At 31.6% G+C, this 18,694-nt stretch overlaps 1 protein-coding gene across 11 annotated transcripts in view; it reads left to right on the top strand.

Annotated features, from left to right (window-relative positions):
• The window catches only part of LOC127731965 (baculoviral IAP repeat-containing protein 3-like), a 56,607-nt gene extending 38,866 nt beyond the window's left edge, over positions 1–17,741 (top strand). For 2 of the 11 annotated variants that reach the window (XM_052240912.1, XM_052240930.1), the window contains 4 exons: positions 13,406–13,445; positions 14,587–14,775; positions 15,013–17,150; positions 17,228–17,741. In XM_052240912.1, the coding sequence (XP_052096872.1) occupies positions 13,406–13,445; positions 14,587–14,775; positions 15,013–15,209 (426 nt within the window). In that variant the 3' untranslated portion in view covers positions 15,210–17,150; positions 17,228–17,741. Of the gene's footprint in view, positions 1–10,173; positions 10,212–11,544; positions 13,101–13,231; positions 13,446–14,586; positions 14,776–15,012; positions 17,151–17,227 lie in introns of those variants that run through there. The other 9 variants (XM_052240918.1, XM_052240928.1, XM_052240913.1 and 6 more) reach the window with 9 other exon arrangements.
• Positions 17,742–18,694: the final 953 nt, after the last annotated feature.

Here is an 18,694-nt window from a genome sequence, read left to right on the forward strand (position 1 = left end):
TTGGTCTATTAATAAGGCTATCTCTAAATTCCCTCCCTTGAGAAATGTTTGTAATATTTGGATGCGGTTTGTGAAGTTCTCCGTTGATATATAATCGGTCTCGTACTAAAACCGCTTTTTTATTGTCCTTTTTAGCCTGTTTTAATATAGGGTAAAGTTTCTTACGTTTTATTTCTATTTCTTTGGGGAAATGTTCCTTTATCCCATAATCGGTACCTTTCAATCTGTACGCGCATTTCAAGACATAATCAAGATCTCGTCTGGATGTGAAGCGAGCCACTATAGGCCTAATACCGTTTCGATCTTTTTTCCCGAATCGATGAACATTTCCAAATAATATATTGTTTTTAATGCCAAGCTCTTTGTTGAGGAAATCGCGTATTTTCATTTCCGTATCCTCGTCTGGTTGATACCTTAGCCCAGTGAAAATTAAATTATTTTTCATAGATCTCCACTTCATTTCTACGACATCTTCTTCAGTCAAGAGATCGCAACTTAGATACATGGACTTCATCGAGTTCCCGATTATTAAATTTGCGGTATTCCGAAGGGCTATTATAGCTTTACTTAGAGTTTCGATTTGATCCGAATTATCCGTATATTTATCTAATGCCGAGTTAACAATATGACTCATCTCCTCGACGCTGTCCTCTATTTTAGTGTCGGTCTTCGACCTCCTGAACACGCCTTTTCATATCATTTATTTGGGAAGACATTGAAATTAATTGTATCTTTATATCTTCTATCTTGCTCACTTCTTTTTCAATATTTTCAATACGAGATTTAAGTTTTGAAACAATGTTTTGAATGTTTTTTAAAAAAACTAGTACTTCATCCGCACTTTGACTGAAGTTTACGTTTGTTTCGGACATGTTTTATTTCTGTTCGGCACTCACAAATAAAACAAATATATAAACAAATCTTTACTTTTATCTATAGATTTCGTTATATACGAATTGTTACTAAGACGCCATTTAAGAGAACAATGAAAAACTATTAGATACTATTTATGACGTTGAATTTCCTTGGCAACGTTTGCCGAATACATACAAGACTAAACTTCGAACAAATAAATAATAATTGTTATCAAACGTGTCCTTGTTTTCAATGTAGTAAAAGTTCGAAAGATGAAGAAAATAATCAAAACAGCTATTGTGTAATGAGGGTGGTAAAGGGTTATTTTCGTGCAACGTGATCGCCGTTTTTTATTTTACGTTCAACGTGTTTTTACTTTTTTATTTGACGTTCAGTCGTGCAAGACAGGTGCCTCGTTCAACGTGTTCTGCTTATTTAATTTTACGTGCATCGTGATTTTCAAATGCTTATTTGGCGTGCTCGGTATTTTTCAAATAAAATTCAAACACTTGGCAGGGATCGTCAAGAAATACTTTTTTAAAAGCCGTAAACCATTTATATCATAAATGTGTATACTAAACGGGAATATTAAGTAAAACAGAGAGTATATATATACAAGAAGACAGTGACTCAGTCACAAAAGGTTCACATCAAAGTCTTTATTTTTCGTGCAACGTTCATGACAGAAATTATTTCACGTTCAACGTGAAATTATGTCTTAATTCACGTTTTTTCCGTGCAAGCACCCCCCCCTCTGTAATGTTTTCCGTAGTTTACATTGAATTCCACATTTTTTGTTGGAGCTAAAATTTTCGTGACTGTCTAGTTCGGCTACATCCGGGCATAACCCGTTAAGACTGCTAATACTCTTTCTTGAAAATACTACAAAATCCGTTTATAAACAAAATATGCACCAATATAATCAAAATTATAAATAACAATAAATATTTAAAAAAAAAGTCGATGCTAGTGTTTGCTGTATGTGAGATTCTTGTTTTTATTACTGTAGTTTATTTTGCGATCCACTTATTTTCGCGGATGTACATGCACTGACAACGGTCAATAGATAATAAAACTGTCGAAATATGTTCAAACGAATGCAAATAAATAAATTGAAGACTAAGTAGTAAGTAAAGAGATTCCGTTGAGGATCAGAATTCTAAAAAAAATAATTACTAAGAACTTAGATAATTAATGGAAATTATCAATCCTCCTTATTTTTCAAAAAGCTTGTTGAAAAAACCCAAAATACAATCATTATGTTATAATTGACAACAGAAAATAAATGATAAATATAGATTCTACCACTGCATCGAGTGTGATACGATATTTATCCACTCGAGACAGTTAAATTTTCAAATTTAAAACGCGAGGCTCGCCGAGCGTTTTAAATATTTAAAATTTAATTGTCGAGAGTGGATAAATATCGTATTACACGAGATTTGGTGGTGGAATCTGTTTCTCTAATGATTTTCAAACAATATGCAGGCAAACTTATTCCGTCTTTTCGAATGATCTGTAAAAGATGTGTTCTTTCTATGTGACGTCATCAGGCATGGTCGCCTTTTTTCATGCCGTCACAATAGGAAATTCAGAGGAAAGCAAGTAAATTCGACGTCATAATCGGATTTTAACCAATGAAGAACTGAGATCAAACGAACCACACGTTGATTAATTTTTTTTTTATACAATGGGTGCAGAAAGGGATAAATTGACGAAGAATTAGAGAAAAGAAAATAAATGATATGAATGTTTTAAATTTAGTTAAATTTTTTTAGTGTTATGGTATAAGTAAAAATATATTTTATGATTATTTTTCAGATACAATTAAAAAATCAATCATTTTTTTTCTCTTGTATTAGTTCAGATCGAAGTCTACTTCCAGGAAGTAAAGGAGTACAAGAAAACTGAAACGAAAAATAAAAATAGACTAAAAATACCTGTCCAAAAATAAACAACTAGGACAGGACAGGTATTTGGTGTGGAAATCCATCCCCCTTTTTCCAATTAAATTTGTTTTCCTTTATAGAAATTAACGATGTACTTTATTTCTAAAAATGCTTACTTTTTGAAAATTTACGTATACATATTGTATAAAAACGTTTGACATTATAGTAGAGAAAAGGAACAAAACCAAGAACCGATTACTGCAGGCTAGGTAAGAAATTTAGAGGTTTATTACTAATAATAGTATAAAAACACGTTTGAAAATAACATTGAATTTGGTTCGATATTATGTTCATGCCCGCTCGTTCACTTTAAGTGTCCTTAACATTCATTAGCTCAACGGCTTTTTCAATAGGGTATTACATGGTACTCAGTAACTCTAGGTTTTCATTGGTGCCGTATTATATGGCTTTCAATAGCTCCGAGCAATCATTGATATTTCATTATATAATATTTATATTTATTTAGTAACTCCAAGCAATCCTTCACGCGTTATGATATCGTTTTCATTAGCTCCGAGCTTTCCTTGGTGTTATGTAATCTATTACATGGTATTCAGTAACTCTGGGTTTGCATATATACCTTCGAGCATTCCTTGATATTACATTATATGCTATTAAGTAACTTAAAGCAGCCTAAACGTGGTATTATATTGTATTCAGTAACTCCGAGCATTCCTTCACGTGGTATTATATTTTATACTCAGTAACTCAGAGCATTCCTTCACGTGCTATTATATGGTATTCTGTTACTCCGAGAATTCCTTCACGTGGTATAATATTGTATCTAGTAACTATGAGTATTCCTTCACGTGGTATGATATTTTATTTTGTAACCCCGAGCATTCCTTCGTGTGGTTTTATATGGTATACAGTAACTCCTAGCATTCCTTCGTGTGGTATTATATGGTATTCAGTTACTCCGAGAATTCCTTCCTATGGTATTATATGGTATTCAGCAAATCCGAACATTCCTTCACATAGTATTATACTGTATTCAGTAAATCCGAACATTCCTTCACGTGGTATTGTATGATATTCAGTAACCCCAAGCATCACTTGAGGTGGTAAAATATTTAGTCAGTTACTCACGAGCATTCCATGACGTGGTATTATACAGTCTTCAGCTACTCCGAATTTTCTTTGGTATGGTATGATATGGTATTTGGTATCACCCTTTATTACTTAATATGTAATTATATGGTATACAGCTACTCCGAAAATTTTCATATGTTTTATTATAGACGATTAAGTCGCTTATGTGATCGAGAAAAAACAATACGCAAGCAATATAATTTATACTTATCTAAGTATCCGAAGTATCTCGCATTCGTGTGCTTTGCAGAAACCAAGTTCTGTATATCAAGTTGAAGTGACCACAATTTCACGATAAACTACCTCAATCATAACTGTTACCTTCCTTTTACGAAAACTCTGATACGAGACGGACGGACGAACAGCGGACACACAGACCGGAAAACATAGGCTTACTATCATAGGCGGGGCATACTAAATGAATTAATAAATAGGTTAACAGGTAAAGAATTATACACAAAATACAAGCTCACAACAATATCCTTGAGATCATCGTCCCTGTGAAATAGCAGTTTTTGTCACTTAATAATCGTTTGAAAAAGAGAGGCGAAATATACCAGAGGGACATTTAAACGCATTAGTCAAAAATAAACTAACACCGCCATCGCTAAAAAAGTAAAATGATTGACAGACAAAGAAAAGTACATTAATATAACATAGAAAACTAAAGACTTAGCAACACCAACCCCACCAAAAACTGGGGGTGATACCTAAAAAATGAAACAACACGTTATAAATTACATGCATCCGAAACGCTTTTCTGGATTTACCTTCATCAGGAATGCTCAAATCCGAAAATTTGAAAGCCAAGGATGTATAAGAACCGAAACAGTTGAAGAGCTATATAACCAAAAAGGACCTAAAAAAATAGCCAAATCCATCTAAAGTCAACTTTAAGTTTGTAGTAAATATCTTTTTAAGTATAATTCCAAAATTTAGATCTCTTTTCATCTGAAGAATTTCCACTTAAGAGCAGGAAATAAACAGCTTACAACTAATGCTACTTGACACTCACACCTCGTTTATAATCGTTAATGAGTAATGTGAAAATGGTTTCATAAATTTCAACATGAACAAAAATGATGTTATCTAAAGTGATGAAAACTTACAAAAGTACATCCGTGTAGGAGATGTACTTAATCCGTTTAACAGAGAATTCTTGATATATGACCTACGTACGTACGTTCAAACTGTATAACTGGGATTTCTGAAGGAAGAGAGATAACTTTCATTCCCCTAAATATAAGTTCTATCCTTTTTCACTTCTAACATAAAATGTAGACAATCAAGTCGTTTATGTAAAAGAGATTCGAATAAAACAAAACATAAGCGATATAATTTATACTTATCTTAGAATAAATGTCCGACTCATCTCGCATATACTATCTATGTGTTGTACAAAAACAATGCTATATATACCAGCTAAGGGGAGTTGTTATTTACAATTCACATGCCAAGGTAATCGTAACTTTCACCTACAGATGAACCTGATTCTTACAGAATAATTTTGAGAATGCAAACAAGTTATATATACAAATAGAAAAATAAAAGATATGGAGTATCCATCCATGACACAAAATCAGTTGTGTGGATTTAACAAATTAACGTTTCTAATACAAGAAGCGCATACAGCATGAGTGCATCAAATATGTTAATGAGGAATGCGTGTTAATATATATAATTTAGAATATTAATTGAAGATGACATTTGTCAAAGGTTAAACGCTTACAAATGAAGCCAAAACTTTGCTTTTTATAATGAAATATGTTTATTTGAACATACACATATTTATGAAGTATTGTCTTTTATTTTTACATAAAGGCTCAGAGCAGCATTTGTTTTCACATTTTTCAGTTAGGATTTGTATTTTAAATGAACATCCTCATGGGGTTTTTGATTATGTGATTACTTGGCCGTTTTTATAGTGATTATTTAATTACCAGACCAAATATTTCATGATTATTTTTTTATTTGATAATCTAGGACTGTATTTTTGATTATCTTGTTTAAAAAAAAAATTAATGATTTTGTGATTATATTGGCAAAAAAGTGTGATTATGTGATTACTTGGACACTCCAATGAGGGGCCTCTATAATCCATGTTGCCTGCTTTAAAAGAAGTTTCATAGTTGTGATAAAAAGGAAAACTGTTTTAAGTATTATTCCTTTGAAAACAGCAGGAAAAGATCGATTAATTGAGTTATTGTTGAATACATAATTTTCGTAATATTCAGTGACAAATATTTGAAGCATGCTCAATTCACGTAGAAAAACATTGTGTATAGTGGATGAAATGATGAACATCCAGTGACATATATTTCTTGAATGTATAATGGCACGATGAAAAAAGGTACCACATCAAAAGAGGCCGGATGGGAACCAGTTTCTACATTTAAATACAATGGGCAAGGTTGCTAGAAAATGGAGAAAAAGGACAATGTGTTCCTTAAAAATGCTTTTTTCTGCTCTTTGGTCGGGTTGTTGTCTCTTTGACACATTCCCCATTTCCATTCTCAATTTTATTGAAGAAGGTACTTGAGTTCTTGTCTTGTCTTGATTTTGGTATTTCTATAAATTTGAAGGTACATGCAAAAGAGGTTAAATTTAGAAAGTTTAAATTAGTTCTGTCACCCAAAAGTAAATGAAGTCCCAAACCACCGAAGTAATAGTTTGTAAATTTGTTTTATCTGCACTTTTCTTTATTCAAATTTATAAGGAAATTGCACGGCCATTGAAATATTATATTTTGTGTTTTTATTTTTTTTTACTAGTTTAAGGAGGTTGAGTCGGATGACAATGCATTAACAAACTTTGGAATGGAATTTATTGCACTGGTCAAAGCTCCACTTACTCTTTGCCTTTCCTATGACAGCGGTCAACAGCGCATAACGATAGTGCAATAATTAAAAAAAAAGTTTTTTCACTCCTCTGTAAATAACGGAAGTTAACGTACTCGAATATCAAAGGAAATTTACTAATTATGTTACAAGGAAATATGCATGTATTTCTTCTGCAGAATATTACATGTTTTCTAATAAAAATAAGTAAATTTATATATCGAAATTGAAAATGCCTACTAAATTTGGAGATGCTCCTTACTTCCGGAGCTTCCGAGTTCATTATCGGTTTTAAGGGGTTTGTGTTTCTAGTTTTTAGTTTTATTCATATTGTATTGTATACTGTTGTTATTGTATCCGTCCGGTTTCATATTTTGTCATGATATTGTCAGTTTTCAAGTTATAAGAAAAATAAATTATCTATCCATATTAACTTATCATTTATATCATATTTGTTGAACAATTTGTAGTAGGTCATATACAATTTTCATTGAGAAGTTTTTGATTCAATGCAAGCCCTTCATAAGTATAGAGAGGAATGCGGAAGAAATCCAACGGTTATTTTTGTTGAATTTTCAATGAGTTTTATGATCTGTGAATACAATAGTTTTTTCCGTGTTGAGAAGTCCTATTTCATTAGTATATAAATATCAGTGGTTCAATGATAAAGTATGAAACCACCTATCTAAAACTGCGTGTAATCTAAGTATTTCGGGGAACACCTAGTATAGTTGATCACCTTCGGCCCAACATATAAAGTATTTGTAAGACCTCTAAGTCACCAGACTGAAGAATGGTTGTATGTGGTTAACACAATTGTGATTGGATAGGATTACAGATATACTGGAATGTCACATAGGATCAATTATTTGTTGTATGTACAGTGTATATATCAAAAAAACAGAATATTGCAAGGATGCATCTTATTATAGGAGCAACACAATGGGTGTGACGCGTGGAGCAGGAATTGCTTAATCTTCTGAAGCACCAGAGTTTAACCTTGATTTTTAGTGGGTTTTCAAATTTGTGTTGTTCAATATTTAGCTATTTATTTTATGTTTTGTAATTGTTGTTTGTCGTTTCGTCGTCCCCCTCCCCCCCTAATTGCTGTCTGTTTTATTGGGCATATGATTTTCCCTGTCAAAATAATTTATGCTTTTGAAATATTATTTTGGTTCTAGGTAAATGACCAAAACACTGGATTTTACGTTCTTATAATATTTTTTTCCCTCACGGTGGTTAAAATTAAGTTTTGTAATTAATTATGCCATTAACTATTTACTAATAACCTAATTTGAGTGAGAGTTACTTTTCTAGTGTTCTCAAATCACCGGTCACCTTATAAAAATAAAATCAAGGATACGAAACAGTAATTTTTAAGCATTGTTTTTAAAAAAATAGATAGGGATAACAATTACGGGTAAATTTTACTTTTTTTTAATTTCATTTCTGAAAGCATTTCGTTTAATTTGTAACACCTTCTCATATTTAATTATAAAAATGTAACCTTTAGCTTCATTTGAACGTGAACAGTGTTTCTGTATGTAAACCTATAACCCATAGATGTATTACATTTACATGTATGATAACTAATTACCTATACTATATACCTTACTATAACTTTCATCTTTTAAATGACACTCGGTCTTGAACTTTTGTTATATTTCGATTCAGAGGTTGTCAATTTCATTAATACTTGTTAGTGATGGAGTTATCTCATCTTATACATGTACGTCAAGTCAAGAGAGATTCTGAATGGCATTGATATAATGGGAAAATTTGTGTCTAAAAATAGAAACTCCTTACCATTAGAACTACCTCAACAGTAAGATTTTTACAAATTTACTACATTGAAGATAAGTTATATTCATAGAAAAACTAAAAGGTTTTGGTGAAATACTTTTTATAATTTTTGCATTATTTTAGAGACAAAATATGCCTGTGCAAAAGACAAGGATTTCGATAAGTTGATTTAAACGTGCATACTGCTTGACTACATAAAGATAGATATTTTTATTCTAAATAAAAGTCACATGATGAGCAAAGTAATTTATTACAATGAATTTTTATATTATATAAATTGAGAGATACAAATGATTTTGAAAATCTTATCTAATATGAAAATAATTTTATTATTGGAGCCATAAGCAAGTAATAAAACAGATGATATCAAATATTATCATATACTTAGAGTAAATAACTTATAAATTTTACAGTATAATAAAAGCATTAAATTTACGTGAATTCCATATTTTCCGATATGGTGTTTAGCGGGCTGATATGAAAAACTTATCACATGCTTCGGCTCTTTGGCTGATATTGAACCTTGTGCTGATAATACATATTTTATGAAAAATGCCATGTAATAATCTGATATTAAAAGCCAATTTTTCTTAATATGTTACATATAACAAGGATCTGAGTTCAAAACATTTATTAATATAAGTTCCAATAATGTTCAATACATCTAGGTCTTCTTGAATAAGCAGTCAATTGAACTTTGCACCTGTGTTTAACACTTCGAATTTTTTAGAACTTTTCAAAATCTTTTCATAGAACTCAAAAGATTATAAAGGGGACATTCACATACAAAATTGTGTTCATCTTCAACTTTATCCAACATGCTTCTTTTTTAATAACCTTTGTCACGGATTTATCTATATACATGTAGTTTTTTGTATATCTATTCTGATCTAGCATAGTGCTTGCCTATCTTAAAATTCTTTTAATCTAAATAGTTTTTTTTATACCAACAGAAATTATTGAGAAATAAGTCCACCTTTGACTGACTTACGAGTATGTTCTCTTAAATCTTTCTTATAATTCAGAAAACTTTCACGTAATTTATCCTAAATGATTGAATATGTTCCAAGTGATATGTATAACACTAATGAGATGTGGTATGATTGCCAATAACAACTATCCACCAGATTTCAAATGAAGTGGATGTTAGCAATAATAGGCAATCGTACGGCCTTCAACAATAAGCAATCGTACGGCCTTCAACAATAAGAAAAACCCATTCCGTATAGGCGGCTATATAAGGCCTCGACATTATTATTATGAAACAACTACATTGACAAAACAATTTACGAAAAACAAACTTATACTTGTTATCAAATTTGTTGAGAAAGCACGATACAGCTACATTTTCTAGAGTATACTCGCATACTGTCATAATAAATGAATAATAAGCGATACATATATTCATTGCTCTTTAAACGAAGCGAAAATCTGTACCTTTACCCTAGATAAAAATAGATACGTGCTGATACGTGGGTGTTTTCAAAATTTGTTATTGTTTATGTCATGTGATCTTGAATCACTATAAGGGAGTGACGTCAAACTAAATATAGGATATTACGTCAAACTAAATATAAGATATTACGTCATACTAGTATATATGTAGCAGTAAATTCAATTTGTCGTCATTATGAATATGAGTCAGTGAGGGAATCACCAACATAATCTACAAAAGGTAAACCTAGTCTCTTTAAATATATTTAAACGTGTGTACATGCTTTTCTAGTGTGAATGTTTACCTGTTTTGACAGCATATCAAACTTCAGTACAAGGATGCAAATTATATATAATATAAAATATAAACTATGTTTTGACGAGCCGTATAAACAGGCGCCTACAATTCAGTTTGTTGCTGTATATTTGTTTTTCGTTTACTGCATTGTACTTAAACCAGGCCGTTAATTTTTCTTACTTGAATTGTTTTACATTTTTCATTTTTGGACCTTTTCAGGGGCGGATCCAGCCATTTTTAAAAGGGGCCTCCCAACCCAGGATAAAGGGGGGGGAGGTGGTTCCAACCATATGTCCCCGTTCAAATGCATTGATCGTCCAAAGAAAAGAGGGGGGTTCCAACCCCCGGAACCCCCTGGTCCGCCACAGTTTTTATAACATAAAAGGTGGTATGGAATTTGCTCGGTAGTGACATGAAAATATGGATATTGTTTTTTTGAATTATGCAGTATCACAACTCAGACAATATTTTGAAATTTTAGAATGTGTCTCCCTAATCAAAAACTATGTTTTTTTTTTACCAAGTTCGGCTAACCTCTCGTCCTTCTTGATTCCATCACCTTTAGTTCCCCCTTTAGATCTTAATAAAAGTTTTGCATTACGAAAACGACATCATTTGTGGAAATGCCCAATGGTTAAGTGAACCAAGTTCTGTTAGAATTCATAACTACATGTACCACGAATTCGGTATAGCTTTGTCTATGATGGTATCACAATCTCTAAAACCATGTCTTTGGTTACTTTATATAAATAGAGATATTAGTTAGTTTTAGGAAATATGCAGTGATAAAACGTTGAAGTTTATTTCAAATTAGGGAAACATGGGAAAGTAACCCCTGTTCACAAATTTGATTCATCGTCCATTTAAAACTCTTTGGTTATGTTCTTTGATGCTCGCATTTGATTTTAATTTGTTTTGTTTTGTTTTGGCCTCAAACATGTCTTCGAAGCACGATTTGTCTAAAAGCTCATCTAATACAAAGAAATTTAAACCGCTTATTTTCCCGTGTCGATGAAACGCACACCTGGAGTACACAATTAAAAGCCAGCGAATTATTTCATAAACAATCTAACAAGAAGAAATAAGTTTTTGTTGTAAGATATTTTTGTGAAAAGTTTGATGAATTTGTGCATGAAGAAAAATTATTTTAATATTTAGGAGTGTTTATTCAAGAAAGTCATATTCATAACATTAACAAATAATGATTGGCCATTGTATGTAATTTACATAGTTATCTACAAAATATCATATAAGAATTCATATTTTTTTTTTTTAGAAATTATATCAAAGAGAACAGAAATGTGTAAACAGTCTACAGGTTTGTCACCACGATCAGAGGAAGCTTGTGTGCAAAACCCAGATATGATCACTCTCTCTGTTACGCTTTCAAAGCAGATATATAAAAGGTCTAATAGTGTAATTACTTGCAAGGGTGAGCTCGACCAACATGAATATGTTCAGTTACGACAAAGTATATCAAAAATGAAATCAAGTACGTCGCGAATTCATCTGAAATTGATGCGACAGACGAACACTAATATAGAGGTTTTTCAATCTGCAATGAAGACAGAATTATTCGACAGCAACGCAAAGCCGGGAATTACGACGAACTTGCAAGAAGAACTTAACACAATCAAAGAAACATTAGACGAAGTGGAAACATTAATAGATGTCCAGTCGGAAAGGAAAGAAAACGTTTGTACAAAATTTCATAATTACTTGAAATTTGAAGTAGAAACCAATAAAGAGTCATCTAAACGTTCCAAAGGTCTGTTCGACTTGTTAGACTACTTATTCATGCTTCAATGGATACCAAAGCAGTATCTAAATATATTGCCAGTGACTTTGAATACTTATTTTGATAGCTTGTCCTCTGGTAGTGCAATATCTACGGACGAATCCATGTCAAATAGTCTTCTACGACTTCATTCATTTAACAATTTTCCTCGATCAGTAGACATTTTTGTAAGTAATCTATCTAAAGCAGGATTTTATTTCACAGGAAACGATGATAACGTACAGTGTTACGCATGTGGAATAACATACCGGAACTGGAAACGTGGCGATAATCCATTAGAAATACACAGACGACTCTCACCCTCATGTCCACATCTTCGTAACTGTAATATTGTTACAAATGGACAGCAACATATGACTTCTGGGGATGCAAGATTGAGTAATATACCAACACAATCTGTTTCCATACCAAGCATAAATTTACAACAATCTATAGGAAAACAACAAAGTGGTGGTTTGTCTGATGACCGAACTTTAAGCCACAAAACACAAAATTCTACAATTAATTCAAACGGAGCAACAGGTCACAATCAACTAATTGGAAATGATACTATCAAATATGTGGAACAGAAACCAAGCAGGAATGCAGTCAATACCAATTTGGAACATACAGAAAACAAAAAAGACACATACTTAGAACCGGAAGTGAATAACACACTTAGACATGGAGCATGTGGCTGTTATGAATCAACAAGTTCAAGCCGAATAAGTAATAATGACACTTCTTCATTTGGTATTGGTTTCGATAATCCCAGATACCCGAATTACGCTGCTTTACAAGTGAGAATCAGCTCTTTTCAGGGATGGCCTTCCTATTTAGACCAGACACCAAAACAAATGGCAACAGCTGGTTTCCTGTTTGCTGGTTACCAGGACTACACCAGATGTTTCTTCTGTGGCGGTGGACTTAGAAATTGGGAAGCCGGTGATGATCCATGGGTGGAACATGCTAGATGGTTTCCGAAGTGCACTTACCTACGTCAGAACAAGGGTGAAAGATTTATAAAAGCCGTCCAAGAAAAACATGAACAACTGGTAAGTCAATTAAAGAGGCATGATATTTAGTTAAGTTAAATCATAACATTCAGTTTCAATATCTCCATTTGCATCATTTAAATTATTAGAAATTCATTTCACATTTACATGTTAATATTATTTGATTTAAGAACAAAGAAGAAAGTAAGAAAAGTGACCAAATAACATCCTTTCAAACGACAGAAACAACTCAAAATGTCCCCCATTTACATTCAAACAGCAATCCACAACAAAGTAGCAGTACTAGCTATCTTGATACAGCAGCAGCAAGGAGTGTCTTAGAGATGGGATACACGCAAGAACAGGTGCTTCGAGTTATCCAGCAATTGTTACCGGATAAACCAGGTATATTCTTTAACTTATTTCTTAATTTTTGGGGAATAACACAAGTAATAAAAATTAATGTTGAGTATTTGAGATAATAGTGATAAAAAAGCGGAAAGTAACTCTTTTTAGCTTTCAATTAGGTTCGCATGAAAAGAGTTTGCTGCATTATATATAAGCATACATATTATATGGTTAAGAGGCGACGAACAAAATTTAGGAACTTCAGAAATTATTGCTTGCATTTATGTTGGCGTTTGTTGAACAGTCGACGCAATTTTGGCGACATTTATCTTATTGCAATTTTCGCAATGATAACAACATCGCAAAAAATTCTGAATTTACTGTAGTTACGTTTAAATATACGTTATATTAAAGATAAGCCAGAGTTTTCTTTGTAGTTCTTACATTCAGATAATTTTGAACATATAAAGTTGATTGTTAAAATAATTTAAAACATAATTTCTTACTTTGTATCCATGCTTTAAAAAAAGTATGTCAATGTGATAATGCATATGTATAACAATATTTTCACTATGAGTTGAATGTTGAACGATAGCGAGTAATCTTTAGTAAAAAGTAAAATAACAAAAGTAACGAACTCCAAAGAAAATTCAAAATGGAAAGTACTTTATCAAGCTTAGCGGCAAGACCAAAAGCTCATACACATCAAACGAATGGATAAGAAATGTCATATTCCTGATATCTCATATAAGGCATTTACTTTTGTAGAAAATGGTGGATTAAACATGGTTTTATAGCTAGTTAAATCTCTCACTTCTATAAAAAGTTGAATCACAAAAATACTGAACTCCGAGGAAAATTCAAAACGAAAAGTCCCTAATCAAATGGCAAAATCAAAAGCTCAAACACATCAAACGAATGGATAACAACTGTCATATTCCTGACTTGGTACAGGTATTTACTTATGTAGAAAATGGTGGACTATGACAGTTGCATAGAAATTCATTATATCGACAAGAAGAACTAACAAACAACAAGTATATCCTGTACAGTCGCTGATTACTATTGACTATCCTAAGCAGACAATAGACGTGTCAATGTTGTTTTTTTAATAAGTTTATGAGTTTGACTGTCCTTCTGGTATCTTTCGTCCCTCTCTTTAATAAGCATATGTACATGTATCTTTTATACTGTGTAGGTGGAACGTTCACAGCAACTGATATCATGACGGTTTTACTAGAGAATGATCAACAGAACAGTTCTGCTGACTCAGCTAATGTAGTTCGTAACGATACATCCACTAATGACTTGTCACTTAATGCAACCACACAAGAAAATGATATACCTGAACCCCTTATTAATGATTTGAGTGAATCAAATTTGGACGGTAAGTCAGAAATATTAATTCATTTTTATAACTGGATTCTAAAAAGGTTCCAAAGTATTAAGACTCAAGAAAATGCGTTCTCTCCATTTAAAAATGTACCTCTATTCAACTTTCAATCAGATAAACCTTTTTCTTGGTTAGCTGTATCATCAAAATGATCATAAGACATCTTCAGGTTTTAAGATTTGAACCGATTTTTTAAACGGTGATTTTCTACTTTGAACCTTATTATTGCAGATGCGGAGTTATTAGTTGAAGAAAATAGACAGTTACGAGATCAACGCCTTTGTAAAATATGTTTGGAGTTCGATGCCACTATAGCTTTCCTCCCTTGTGGACATTTAGTTAGTTGTTCCGACTGCGCACCAGCTTTGCGGAAGTGTCCAATATGTAGGGCTTTTGTTAAAGGCACAGTGAAGACATTCCTGGTCTAAGATGGTTTCCATTTAGCAGACGCCACCTTTTTCATAAAGCATTCAATGTATATTGCCAGTACATTAGCAGTAAACATCCTAAAGTATAACACCCGAGATAGGAAATGGTCCTATCCAACAACAATGCATGTGTTTCAGTACAAATATCCAATGCCTAAGTATAAGAAGATTACGAAAAGTGGGAGCCCATCAAAACAGAAAAAATCAAACAAAACCAAAGTTGAGCGTCACAATTGCAAGAATTCAGATTGAAGAGATGAAATGATACCATAAAGCAATGTGGTCGGTTACAGATAGCTAATGGAAAAGATGATCTTCATGTCATAATATAAACAAATAACATAAAAACGAAAACAACATTTTTGTGAATCGATACACGTGACATAACTATCGTTATTTGATTTAACTATATAAAAATAAGAAGAGATGGTATTTCCAATAAGACATCTCTCCACCTCTCAACAATAGAAAGAATAACACAGAAATTAACAGCTTTAAGGCTATCAGCAATAAGTTTAACTCATAATGAGAGTCAGCTCTGGTTGGCATAGAAATGACTAATGTAAAACAATTCAAACGAGAAAACTAACAGCCTGTTTTATGTACAGAATAATGAACGAAAAACATATATGATATTCAGCATCAAACGACAACCACTACAGTCTAACAAAAAGTTATACAAATATATTTGTCAGCATTAATAAACAGATATATATATATATATTTGGATAACCAAAATTTACATTGAAACTGGGAGCGTTAGAACCAAGCTTTTATTTATAAATATGAACATTGTCTTAAGCAACGACCTATTAAAATTTTTTAAACATTTTTATACATATTTACCGTTTTGTTACCTCCCCTTTACCATCGACTTTCATAAGAGTTATACTATCAGACCTCATTTTAATTTATTATAATATAGTGTTTGATTTACATTTTTATACATATTTACTGTTTTGTTACCTCCCCATTACCCTGTACTTTCTTAAGAGTCTTATTATCAGACTTCATTATAATTTATTATTATATAGCGTTTGTCTGCACTTGTTGTTAGTCGGTCTTTCATTTTTAAGTTTTGATTGCCTTTTGGAAAATTTGTTTTTAAGCTGAATTTCAATTTAAATGAAGTGCTTTGTTTAGTTGATTTTAGTTTTTATTTTATCAGTTATTAATGTTTATTTTTTATTTTCTTAATGATAAAAAACGGGTAAATTTTACTATGTTTAAAAATACCATTGGAAATACAAAAAGATAAGGAACCTTGATTGTACACGTAGCCTCTTTGGAAGTTAAATGTTTTTACATTTTTTATATCTTCAAGTGAATCATAAGTTTAACATATTATTTATAAATCTTTCAGTTGTTCAAACAAATAGTTTGTTGCCCTGTTATTGATTTGGTTATTTTTTGTCGTTTGGTTACTATCTCGTGAAGTTTTCCCACATCTCGTTTTATTCTGATTTATAATCATGGCACGATAGAACATCTACCAATCATTTAAGGTACGTTTTAATCACGTTTTAATGTTAAGGAAATATTAAGCTTCTCAATGATCAAAATTAGTGTTTGTCAAACTGCTATCTATCCAATGAAATTTTTCCGATGAAGTGTGTGGTTCAAGTTTTTTGAATTTTTATATTTTTGTCAAAGGGTCAAAGTAAATATTTTGTCAAAATTTTATGAAAATTAAACGAGCCAAACTAGTTTTAGTCAAGGTGTTTGGTACCACCTTAAAAGGAAACTAAAATTCATTCTTAATGATATAGTGATGTTTTATAGGAAAGGTAGATAACTCCTTAAATCTGTAATACGTATGTTATGTTTAGTTTCATCAATAATATAGTGATGTTTTATAGGAAAGGTAGATAACTCCTTAAATCTGTAATACGTATGTTATGTTTAGTTTCATCAATAATATAGTGATGTTTTATAGGAAAGGTAGATAACTCCTTAAATCTATAATACGTATGTTATGTTTAGTTTCATCAATAATATAGTGATGTTTTATAGGAAAGGTAGATAACTCCTTAAATCTGTAATACGTATGTTATGTTTAGTTTCATCAATAATATAGTGATGTTTTATAGGAAAGGTAGATAACTCCTTAAATCTGTAATACGTATGTTATGTTTAGTTTCATCAATAATATAGTGATGTTTTATAGGAAAGGTAGATAACTCCTTAAATCTGTAATACGTATGTTATGTTTAGTTTCATCAATGATATAGTGATGTTTTATAGGAAAGGTAGATAACTCCTTAGATCTGTAATACGTATGTTATGTTTAGTTTCATCAATCAGGATTCATATGAAGCAGAATGAAAATAATAATTGTCATTTTGAGGCTTGGAATGTATTTTGTTTTCAATTGGTAAACACAAACGTAATGTCGATTTGTTTTCATTTCTATGGTATTTTTAAACACTGTGTATATATTTTGTTATCTTATGGTTGTTATTTATGTTGTTATATCTTATTATTTAAGCGTATATGGCACGTACACATCAAAATAAATCGATTACTACTTTTTATTATACTTATTTATTAGCAATCAACCCGTTTGATAATATGACTTTTCTGCAGTGGTGAAAACTAAAGAAAATCTTCGAGCTTTAAGAATATGTTTCCTTTATGCATAGCTCTACTTTCTTGCCAGCTATTGCAATACTTTTTAGTCTTTTTCGGTTATAAACCAGGTCTTCAATGTTTGATTAAGTTTTCTAAGTTCTAAATTAAGAATATATAAAGGCAATATTAGTTTAGCGCTGTTCAATAGTCATAAATCGATTTAACAAAAACAAAATTGGATCACAAACCAAAACTAAGGGGGAAAACATCAACTATAAGAGGAAAACAACGGAACAACAGAAACACTGAACTGCTACAAAAACAAACGCCAACATACATATAAACGGACTATTTGATAACAACTGCCATATTCCTGGCTTGGTCCAGGACATTTTAGGAAAAATGGTGGGTTGAACCTGGTTATATGGCTAGCCAAACCTCCCGCTTATATGGCAATGTTAAAGATACCGCTAAAATGACAACATTACGTGACAGGAATACAGTACAAATAAATGCAAGAACACTCAGGACATTATTTAAGGACAATTAAGTCGAATTTAGATAAATTAAGGATATCCATAAATGAATTAATGATAATCCATAAATGAATTAATGATAATCCATAAATGAATTAATGATAATCCATAAATCTTTAATTTCAAGGGTATTTTTAAAGTATATCTTAAATGAGATCCATTATTTCATCCTTTATCCTTTATTCATGACCGATATCATTCATTCTTTAAGGGATATCCATATTCGTTATTAATTTATTCTAATCATGAATGGTTATCACTAATCATTATATCAATAGATAAATGATAATTAATGATTTATTGATATCTTTTAAAGAATTTAGTACAATCATTAACTCCTTAGATGAATTAAAAGTACAACAAACTCATTTGTGATAT

This window comes from Mytilus californianus, unplaced genomic scaffold, assembly GCF_021869535.1.
Source record: "Mytilus californianus isolate M0D057914Y unplaced genomic scaffold, xbMytCali1.0.p SCAF_21, whole genome shotgun sequence".
NCBI lineage: Eukaryota > Metazoa > Mollusca > Bivalvia > Mytilida > Mytilidae > Mytilus > Mytilus californianus.